Source organism: Alligator sinensis, unplaced genomic scaffold, assembly GCF_000455745.1.
Source record: "Alligator sinensis unplaced genomic scaffold, ASM45574v1 scaffold389_1, whole genome shotgun sequence".
NCBI lineage: Eukaryota > Metazoa > Chordata > Crocodylia > Alligatoridae > Alligator > Alligator sinensis.
In genome coordinates, this window is record NW_005841951.1 from 2,974,460 (window position 1) to 2,985,748 (window position 11,289).

Below are 11,289 nucleotides of genomic sequence, written 5' to 3' on the forward strand. Positions count from 1 at the left end.
CCCAGCAGCCTCTTCCTGCATTGCTGTGGCTGGTTTCCATGGAGACCCCAGCAGTGTCAGTGCTGTGCCAACCAGGGTTTCCCAGCTGGAGGCCAGGGTTTTCATGGAGACTGGCCCCAGCAGGGCTGGCAAGGCACACAGCTGGGTGGAGAGCTGCTCCAGGGTTGGGGTCTTGCAGCGGTGACAGTATGGTCTGGATCTGGGGCAGACCTGCAGTCTGCTGCTGGCATGCCCTGTGCAGGGGTGTGTGGGCAGCAGATCACAGCTCTGCCCGAGCTCTGGACCATGCTATCACCACTGCAAGATCCCAGCCCAGGCTGTGGAGCAGCTCCCCGCCCTGCTGTGTACCCTGCATGTACTGCTGGGGCTGGTCTCCATGGAAACCCAGGCCTCGCACTGTCATGCTGCTCGGGTCTCCATGGAAATGATGCTGGGTTCTCCATGGAAACCCGCTGCAGCGATGCAGTTAAGGGCTGCTGGGAAATGGAGTCCAGCCACTGGCCAGACCCACCATTTTGCCCACCCCTGGTATAAGGTATCCTACCATTTCTGTGTATGTGGAACACCTGTTTCTGTACATGCGAAGCTCCTACTCCATCTCTCCTCCTCCTGCTAATAAAAGCTAGACTGAGCCATGGCTTGGTGCATGCAAATTTGGGTTGCTTCTGTACTAGGCCAATCCCAAACTTTTTAACAATTCATGTTTGGTTTGTAGATAGCCTTGACATTTCAGTCACTTTTTACAACTAGTTTGATTGCCTTCTGTGTAGGAGTTACATCAAATCACTCTATATCATTAACCAATATAACATTAAGGGGTAGATCTTGGTCTTTGTCAATATGGCTACACTAGAGAATAAGTAAAAAGGAGGAGTGTTTTTCACTCTCAGTAGCAGTGCAGGATCTCGAATTATTTTGGGAACAGAAGAAAATGGCTTAGGCTACTGTGTCAGCTACAGCACTGGGACCCCATATGTAAATGCTAACTAGCACATATGTTGCATTCTGCCCACCCAAAGACTTTTTGTCTTGTACTCGTGTCACACACAGCCACTAGGTTTAAGGACATGCAAAAAGCCCAAGCCTGAATTGATTCAATCTTTGCAGGTTAGTTTAACCTGCAGAGACTGAACTGGTTTGCAATTGGATAGACATTCCCTTTTCATTCTAGAAATGCAGGCACATGCCTACAGTGGCTCAGGCGAGAAGCCCAGGGGTGCTAGATCAGTCCTTCCCTTCCAAAGGGAAGCTGAACTGAGGAGGGGGACCATGGCCAGGCCCTGGCAGGCCTGAGTAAGACTGAGGAGGGGTTTAAACCCCAACCTTAGCCCACAGGGTTCAGAGGGTGGGGGCAGAGGAAGCACGGCCAGACCACTGTGGTAGGCCAAGGAGGAGGAGGGGAGAGCTCTGCCTGCCCCAGTGGCTGCTTGACAGCCAGCAATAATCCCAGCACACAGCACTGCCTGGCCCAAAAGGGTAAATTTTCCCCCTCCTCCCTTTCCCCCACTGCCACAGGGCAGGGAGGGGGTCTCTGTGTGGCGCTGCCTGGCCTGACCTGGCCCAGCCAAGCCATGGGGGCAGGGCCAGCTCAGCTGATGCAGCTCGGTGACAGGGAGGCTGAGCCCTGTCAGCAAGCACAGCCCGGCCCAGCATGCACAGCTGGTAGCTGGCAGGGCAGCAGGCTACCCGGACTGGCCCAGAAGTGCCAGCAGGCCCAGAGCCCAGCAGCTGCCCACCACAGGGGCTCACTGCAGACCCACAAGCCCCTACAGTGCCTCCAAACTGGCCCTGGTAGCCTGCTGCCTGGCTAGATGCCTGGCTAGCTGTCACTAAGCTGCAGTGCCTGGGGGTGGCCCTGGTGTGGCTGGGCCAGGCCAGGCCAGACAGCACCTCACAGAGCCCCTCTCTGGGGCAGAGAAGCAGGCTGGGGCTATCTTGAGGGGTCCCGGCAGGTACGCGGGGCCCCGGGGTCGGCGCCCAGCAACCCCTCCAATCAGTGGCTGACCCAGGCTGGGGCGGCATGGGCCTGGGCAGCCCTCCATGAGGCCATGTCAACCCAGAGGTCTGGAAGGGGACTGATCTGACGGGCCAGGCCGGGCAGCAGTTCCAGGAGCCCAGGCACAATTCCAGATGGGGAAAGGTGAAGGGGGAAGAGTCCCCCTCTGGAGCCGGGCAGCCTTACAGAGCCCCCCTCCCTGCCTCACAGTGGTGGGGGGCAGGAAGGAGAGGAAGGAGGAGGAGTCCCCCTCCAGCACTGCACAGTGCACCCCCCCACTCTTGGGGGAGGAGGAACAGGGGGAAGAGTCCCCCTTTGGGGGTGGGCAGCCCCCTACAGAGCTGCTCTCCCCACCCCACGGTGGGGAGGGCAGGGAGGAAGGGGGCTTCTCTACCCCAGCTCCAGTCTCCCGGCGGGGGGCGGGGACTGAATCCCCTCCTTGCCCCCTTAGCTGTAATGGAGCCATGCCTGAAGGGCTGCAGTCCCTGCCAGTGGAATAGAGAAGGGAGGATGGGGGGATAAAACCCCTCCTAGGCACTTTGATATTTTGAGGGTGTTCATGTCCCTCCCCATCCCCTCACTGCTCCATGAGTGGGGATGTGGCCAGATGCCATCCCAGCCTGGCCCCATTAAGGTGAAGGGGGCAGGGAGAAGGGTTAATTCCTCCCTCCATCCCTTCTGCCCTGCAGCCGGGGTCTGACAGCCCCAGAGACCACTGCTGCAGCCCCCTCCCCTCTGCTCCCCAGTCAACATACAGACCCTGGCTGCAGTGGGGGAAGGAGGGAAAAATTAACCCCCTCCCTGCCCACTTTGCTTTAATGGGGCCATGCTGACTGGTATCTTGCCATGTCCAGTCCCTGCTCAGGCTAGAGAGCAGAGAAGCAGGGCCAGCCCTGCTTTCTGGAACAGAGAGCCCAGCCCAGCCCAGATAGCATGCTGGGATTCTGGAGGAGTCTGGTTTAACTTAAACCAGGAAGGGGTCTGGGACAGATGTTGCACAAATCATTTTGAGCTCAATCAGTTAAGTCTGATGGTGCATTCAACCAGGTTTATCTCAAACCAGTTCTGGTGATTTTGAAACTGGTTTATGTGCACTAGATGCCTGTTCTGTTATAGGTTTAAACCAGTTTCTGATCACTTAAACCAGTGTAATGTCTGCCCCTAGCCTAGCACACTGCTCTCAGTAATGCACAACTCCTTCAAGGAAGGGTAGGATTCACCCTAACATAATTATACCTGGTGTGCATCACAGACCAGGTATAATTCAGTCAATAAAATTACCTCAAAAATGTAATACGACTGTTCCCAATAGACAATAGATTCATCAATAGATTAATCAGAATCCTGCACTTTTGTTACCCTTTTAACAAGTGACCACTTTCATGAAAAACTAAAATGAAATATCTTAGATGCATGGGCATATTCAGATTGCTCATGAAAACATCTTTTGTTCTACTAAGCAAAACAAAGACTCCATTTTTTTCAGAGTAGTGTGAAAATAGAACAGGCTATTAAAATAGTTTCCAAGTTTCTCAGATATTGCCAGCTTGTTTCACTGTTGCTTCAAACATATCCAATCTAGGAGGCAAAGAAATCATGCCCAGCAGTGCGTTGTTGCTAGATTGGATTCACTGTTAGTGAAGAGCCAGTCACTGCAGGTCTGATAATTGTTTTCCTGGTGTAGGGGCGCTTAGATTCACCACCCCAATGACCAGCACCTTCTTACCACTCACCATTTTCATGCTTTATTACTGTGGCAAACTTCCTTTTCTGTGAGGAGGGTTGGAAGGAGAGTTTCTTTAAACATTACTGTATTGATGCTGCTCCAGTACTGACCAGAAAGTTAGCTGTAGAGGTATATATGAGGCAAATCCCACCTACAGGTTAAATAGGCTGGCTTTTTCAAACAGACTTTTTCTTCCTCATCTGGGAAGCAGAAGAAAAAAATCAAGGTAGCAAATTCAAGTTCCTTCTATGTATAAGTACAGTCCATACATGATCTAGCTTGCTGTAACTTTTAAGGCATTTAAGGATTTTGCTTCCTGTGGTTAGAAAAAAGGTGTTTGTCAAAGGAAACCAATTTTTAAAAATGGGTCCAGCCATATACCTTTCATAAGCAATGAATCTACTTGGTTGGGAACAAGCTGCTGTTATTAGGCTGAACACAGGCATTTAGGATACATTTTAGGCTTATGATGCTCCCATTTTATTGGCTCGTAGAAAAATTGACCCTAATAAAAGTGGGTCTCCCAAACAACAGGTCACTTGGTACTTACAGTTAGAAGGCTCAAGCTCTGCAACTCTTTCAGATAGGTTGCATTTCTTCCTGAAGTAAGTTGTTTTAGGCCTACTTATGATGAGATGAAGAATTTAAGAATGTATTTCTATTTATAGAAAAAAAGACATCCCCTTTAATTTTGCCTGCCCCAAAATGCCCACCAGTGAGTGAAAAACATGCCTGTGTGTCTTAAACATCATTAAACCAGATGTACTGCTGCCTGATATGTTCATCTTTCAATATGCCGGTTTAAATTATGGATTTCAATTACCATGGGGAAATGAACCTCCAACTTTGTAATTGCTGTTTCAAGTCTTACAGATGACATTCTTGAATTCACAAGATTAGAACGCTCTGTTTCTTGTTTGATCATGTTCTCTTCAGTTAGCATAATAATTTCCAAACTGCCACTTTTGATAAGGATTTGAGGAGTCACAAGCATTTACCCTCAGGGCTTTGTGAGACTGATCCACTTCCAAACATGTTGGCTGCTGAAGGTGTTCTAAAACAATGTGATCCATCTGAAGAGAAAACGGAGAAGACAGTAGGTAACAGGACTCATGCTGTATTTGTTATTAGTTGAAACTGGAAAAACGATGGAAGTAGAAATGATATTTATCTGTTTTGCATAGTGCAGATTTTGATTCCCCACATTGCACTCAGTTTTGCATATGTACAATTCTTTCAGAGGTTTAAAGAGAATTTTGGGTGGGCTCCAAAATTTGCACCTGTTGCTGAACTAGGATTATATGATACCTTCTGTGCTGCATGGCTTCTTAATTCTTTAGAAATTAAAAGATCAGTTCTCTTGCTGTTCAAATGATAATTATCATTCAAAGGAAATAACTCCAGATGGCATTTGCAATGTAGGATAACGTATGGCAGGAGACTTGGTTTTCATATGTGGTATTTCTTATTGATGAAGTAAAAGCACACTCACTATGATGAAAAATGTGTTAGGTAATTTGATAATTAAGTCCAAGTGTTGGGATGCTAAATTGGATTATGAAATTGTGAAGGGTTTGAATAATTAGGGGCCATATTCTGATTCTTTTGTGCTTATGTGCATTTACCTTTGCCTACATATTGCTGATATGACAATGCTACAAGTATGTTGAATGCTAGGAACATTTTAATTTTATTGCTTTACACTCTAACAACTGAGAGCATAATCTGATTAATACCTAGGTGAAATAATACTGACTTACAGATAGATTTTATGTGAACAGGTAATGGGACTTTGTGTGTGGTAAATGTACTGAACATTGTAGAAGTGGCATGATCATTATGACAATGGATGAAAGTAAAGGACACTACTGTTCCAGTGGTTATCATTAATCATGAGTTGACTATCTCTTCACTTTTCTTGTTGCATGAAACAATAAATACTAGTCTGAATGGTTTTTAACCCTTGGTTTACAGAAACTCACATTGATCTTTTTTGTAATCAACTGCCACTTGACCATTCAGAATGTCCTCGGCTATTACCATGTAGAGGTGAATACAAGCCTTGCTGGACCACAGCTGTGCTCCTTTTTTCTAATGCAGTGATAAACGTATCAGAAAGGCATAATCAGGATTAGGTGCCTTTACCAATTGGTGTCCTTTTCAGGAACAGTTTTACATATATGTATATATACTTGTGGAACTTGCATTTATCATAACTTCCCAAATTATTTAGTAATGTTGGGCTGCAAATTTATTCTCCTCCTAGGTTGCCCCACACTCCTGAAGACTTATCTTTTGGATTCTTAGTACAAATTCAATGGGCATCTACTAGTTGCATTCTTGTTTTTTATTTCTGCTACAAATAATGGGTATAATAATCCTTAATATTATATAAATCACTTAATCTCATTCTGCCTTGGTGATGGCCTGTAAAACAAAAATAACCAGGATGATGATACGCATCTCTTTTGCTGCTCTGATTAGTTATAACCACAGTACCCTGGACCTAAGACCCACTGTAAAAATACATGATATTTAGTTACTTATTCAGCAGTCAAACCAAAGAAATACTACTTAACTTCCAACTTCAATAGGGGAATGGTTAACACTACTCCATGTAAGGAAGTTGGGATAAACTTTCTTTTTTCTTCATTCAAAATAACGAAGTTACAACTGGGCTTAGAGAGGAAGATATTTCATTAGAGAAAAAGAAAGTGTTTTTGGTTTACAAATGTTTATGGATGTAATTGAAAAGCAGGGACTGCCAGTGACAGCCTGAGGCTGTCTTTCTTTCATAGGCTGTGTACAGTATGTTTTTAAAATCCAGTGCTTTCATAAAAACTAATCTGATCTCTTACTTCACAGAAAAGAATATTGTACAACCCAGGCCTGTCACTAGCTCAGTCATGAGCAGGTACAATCGTCTGTGTCAAATTGTGTTGGATTGGGTATTGTGGCTTTTTAAAATGAAACACAACTTTCTTTATTCTATCAGAAACCATCAAATGTATCTAGCTTAGGGCTTAAGGTCTGGCCTGGAACAGTTCCAAACATCCAAAACTGTCAATTTACCTATTGAGCTCTCTGTGTTCATAAATGGATGATTGTGTTCCTATACGTTCACAAAGATTTGGGGGAAGTGATTTTTTAATGCTATGTTTGGCTAAAAGTACAGAATGGAAGGCTGTCAATATCAGAATGTCTTATGAGAATTGATCAAATGACATAATAGCTCCTCTTTTCCCTCAAAATTAAAGAGTCTTCTAAAAAGATGCCATTTCAAATGGAGTAAATCATTTCAAACTTTTCATGGCACTCTTAAATTGTTAGAGTTATCTAAACCATGGCAGACAGGGATCAGAGGCCCTGTGAGATAATAGATGAGAGAAGGGTGGCAGGGGCAGGCGGGGATGGGGAAGAGGAAAGAATGTAGCTGGGAGAATGCAGACAGGTTACCTGGGGATATCAGATGGCAGGCAGGTTATAATGTGCCATAAAGCCAATGTCTATATTTAGTCCATGATTTTTTGTATCCAGTGGATTTATGAAATGAAGTTCATGGGATTGTCTACAAAAGGTGTTTTGTAAATTCTCTTTGAGGATTAGAACTGAGAAATTGGTGAGAGAGTAGTTATCTTGTGAGAAGTGTGCTCCCACAGGTAGTTGTGTATTTTTGTCTTTGATGGATTCATTCTGGTATGTAGTTGTTTGGTTTCTCCTACATATTTTTCCGTCTGGGCCTTTAGTGCACTGGATGAGATATAGTACATTTCTGGGGGTGCAGGTATAAGATCTAGGAATAGTGATAGTTCTGTTGGGTTTAGTTATTGTGGTGGTGGTGGTGGTGGTGATGTTCTACATTTTACACACTCCCTAAAATCCACAAACAAGGGAACCCAGGAAGACCTATAGTATCCAACCATGGAACCCTCACTGAGGAAATACCAGGTTTCATTGAATCCATTAAAAAATCTCTTGTCATGCAAAGACCAAGTTTTGTTCAAGACACAACAGACTTTCTCCTGAAACTTAAAAACATAGACCACCTTCCCAGCAATACCCTCCTAGCCCCTGTGGATGTTACCAGCTTATATATCAACATCCCACACCAGAATGGCATGTAAGCCTGCCTTTCATATTTAAAAGAGCAAGATTACAATTCAGACTCAAAGATATTACTGAACTTATACACTTCATCCTCACACATAACAACTTCTGTTTTAACAACCAATACTTCCTCCAGACCATGAGCACAACTATGGACACCAAAATGGCCCCACAATATGCCAACCTTTTCATGGCCCACCTGGAACAAGAATTCCTCAAGAACTGCACCATCAAACCCATGCTGTATCTAAGTTGTATAGATGACATCTTCATCATTTGGACAGAAAACCTGCAGTCTCTAATTTCCATCACAAGTTCAATAACCATCACCCCTCCATCAGACTCTCTCTTAAATACTCCAGCACCAACATTTCTTTTTCAGACACTATGTTTAATGTCCAGAATCATAAAATACAAACCACCATATACAAGAAACCCATGGACCAACATACATATCAACACAGAACCAGCAATCACCCTAAACATACCAAGAAAGCCATAATATATAGCCAAGGCCTCTAATGCCACCAAATTTGCACTGAGGAGAATACTGATGATCAACACCTTGCAAATCTCAAAAAGGTTTTCACCCAACAAGGACACTCCTCCAGAGAGAGAGATCATACTTTTGAAAGAGTCATCTGGATACCAGGTAAAGAATTGCTGCGGTACAAAAAACAAAAAAAATCAGCATGAATTACATAGCATTACACGGCACCAGAGGCTTGCTGCTGCTGCTGCCACTGCCAATGCAGCTAGTGCTGCCACTGATGTAGCTGCTGCTGCAGCTGCCGCCAACATCACCACTGCTGCTGCCAACGCGAACACCACCACCATCGCTGCCAATGCCATGATCATCCCATAAGTTGGGGAAGCCAGCCTTGGCCTGCAGGGCCAGGGACAAGCCAGGGTGAGTGGCTGGCTGGGATCTGGCCCCAGGGCAGCATGGAGTCCCTGGGTATATCACAGACCCCCAGCAGCCCCATAGTCAGGACCCGTGCACAAAGTGTGTCAGCGGAGAGCCCCTTTCAATGATGGATACCAGAGGAAGGAGGAAAAAGGGGGGTGAAGTCAGAACCCACCAAAACTCCAACACTCAGGAGTGAGCAGCTCAGTGCAGGGCGCCAGAACCCTGCCTCAACCATGCTGACAGATGTTTAGTTAGCCATTTTGAATTTGTGTTAGCCTTTTCACCCTGACTATAGCACTGCATGGCCAGTGGCTGCAGATGGGACACCATGTAGCTGCATGCCAATTGATCACATCAAACCCTCAAATGCAGCTTGTGATCCATCTTAACACCTGAGTGGAAAGGGGTGGGGTGTAGGGGAGGAGAATCCCCACAGAAGATGCCAGAAGGGAGCCCAAGCCAGCAGGAAGATCTTCAAGCGAACCAAGTACATCTTCCATAAGTCTGGGCAGGCAAGTCAGCTTAGGGCCATCCAACCCCCACATGGCAGCATGGAGGCCTGCCACAAGGAGAAACCAAATAACAACTGCGTACCAGAATAAATGCACACAGAAAATCTATCAAAGACAAAAACATACAACTACCTGTGAGTGCACACTTCTCACAAGGTAACCGCTCTCTCTCCAATCTCTCAGTTCTAACCCTCAGAGGGTATCTACAAAACACCTTTAAATCTACTGGATACAAAAAATCATGGACTAAATATAGACATTGGCTTTATGGCATATTATAACATGCCTGCCATCTGATAACCCCAGGTAACCCATCTGTATTTTACTAGCTAAATTCTTCCCTCTATCCCTGCATCCCCCTGCCACCACCCCGCCTTTCTTTCAGCTGTTGTCTCACAGAGCCTCTGATTCCCCCCTGCCATGCATATACATTTTCACAGAACAGCATTTTGCTGCTGGCTTCCATCTATCCAGGAGAGAACACAAAGACACAACAAACTCCCCCTCTGCCTGAAGAAGGGTTTTTATACCCAAAAGCTTGCAAAGATTTTTTTTCCAACTATTTAGTTGGTCTACTAAAAGATATCACATTTACCTAAAGAACTTTGTCTGCCTGTCTTTAGACCAGCACAGCTACAACCAGGAACCCTACAGTTATCTAACAAATTCAAAGCTTTCACTTTCCGGAACACAGGGTTTGGGCCAAAAGAATAGAAAATAATATTTGATTGATGTACTTATATATTTTTGTCCTAGGTTGGTTTAATTGTATATCATTTTGATTGATACAATGCAGAAGCAGGCAGAATGTAGATATACACCACTTTGAGAGGTAATGTGGCCACAGGAGTAGAATCACAATGCTGTCCAATAGCATTGAATGTGCACTGCAAAAAAAAAAAATTACTGGGGCCAATAATTGTTTTAGCAAAAGTGAATAAAATGTCTGAAATATTCTGCTGTAATATTTGTCTTATGGAAAAGAGATTTGGAACCATTTCTCTCCTTCACATTTTTAGAAACCCACAAAGAGAGAGAAACACTATGCAAATGTATGTATCTAGACATAATCTCTATGAATTTGCTATAGTTTCTAACTGACAAAACATTTAAATTATATATTTAAATTATATATTTTTGGCACATACAGTTGTTTTTCCTTCACTTTAGTTTTAGTTCATGTTTAACTACAGTGAGGGACATTTTTTACAAAATGTTCTACTTACGAGCTTTACTTGAAAGGAGACCAGTGATTTATGTAACCATTTCAAGCTATTGTTTCTGTTATCGCAAGGGTACAGGCCCAATGTTCCTTTTGCATCTACAGATGCTATGCAGAAATCTCCATGTTTAATCAGTCTCAGCCAAGTATAATTGAACTTCTGGTTCTGTGGAGAAAAGTCAGTTGAAGACTGATTTCATTTTGGATGTGTGGGATTTTTTTCCCCCCTGTATTTCTGTCTTGCACTTCTTAAATCCAACAGTATTCATCAATACTTCCTGTAATTGTTTCATATTGGTCTGAGTGAATCTAGAGCTAAGAGTCAGGATTTAGGATCTGATCATTCTTCAGATAACTTCAGTGATTATGCTCCTTCTGCCTCTGATGGTAAGAGGCTATGCCTGTCAAACTGCTGTAGCTGAGATCAGGATACAACTCAATAGCTTTCTTAATGATTGTGTTTACAATATATTAGGACAGTGGCAAAATGATCAAAGAAACTTTTTGTGGCCCATATAACTGAATACTGGGATAAAAGGAAAATGATAGGTGAGTTGATCCCTCTTTGCAGAATTCAGAAGCTGGAGAGAGCTCTAGAACAAATGCAAAAACAGGAGACTTAGCTACTACAGTTGGTATAAAATAGCTGATGCTGGAATCTCAAGATTGGAAAATGGCTATTGCCCTGCCATAGTAAGCTTATTCCTCATCAATCCTAGCAGGTGACCTGTGTCTATATTGATCAGTAATTATTAGGGTGTTGTTTATCAAGAAACACTGCCCATAAAAGACAGTACTAGTTGCTTAGAGCGGGTC

General features: G+C 44.3%; 1 protein-coding gene across 1 annotated transcript in view; it reads right to left on the reverse strand.

Moving 5' to 3' along the window:
* Positions 1–3,102: 3,102 nt before the first annotated feature.
* Positions 3,103–11,289, reverse strand: part of GALNT5 (polypeptide N-acetylgalactosaminyltransferase 5) — a 32,319-nt gene continuing 24,132 nt past the window's right edge. Inside the window, exons 9-10 of the mRNA XM_006020376.2 lie at positions 10,478–10,639; positions 3,103–4,795 (exon numbers count right to left, since the gene is read on the reverse strand). Coding sequence (XP_006020438.1) covers positions 4,655–4,795; positions 10,478–10,639 — 303 coding nt within the window. The 3' untranslated portion in view covers positions 3,103–4,654. The remainder of the gene's footprint in view (positions 4,796–10,477; positions 10,640–11,289) is intronic.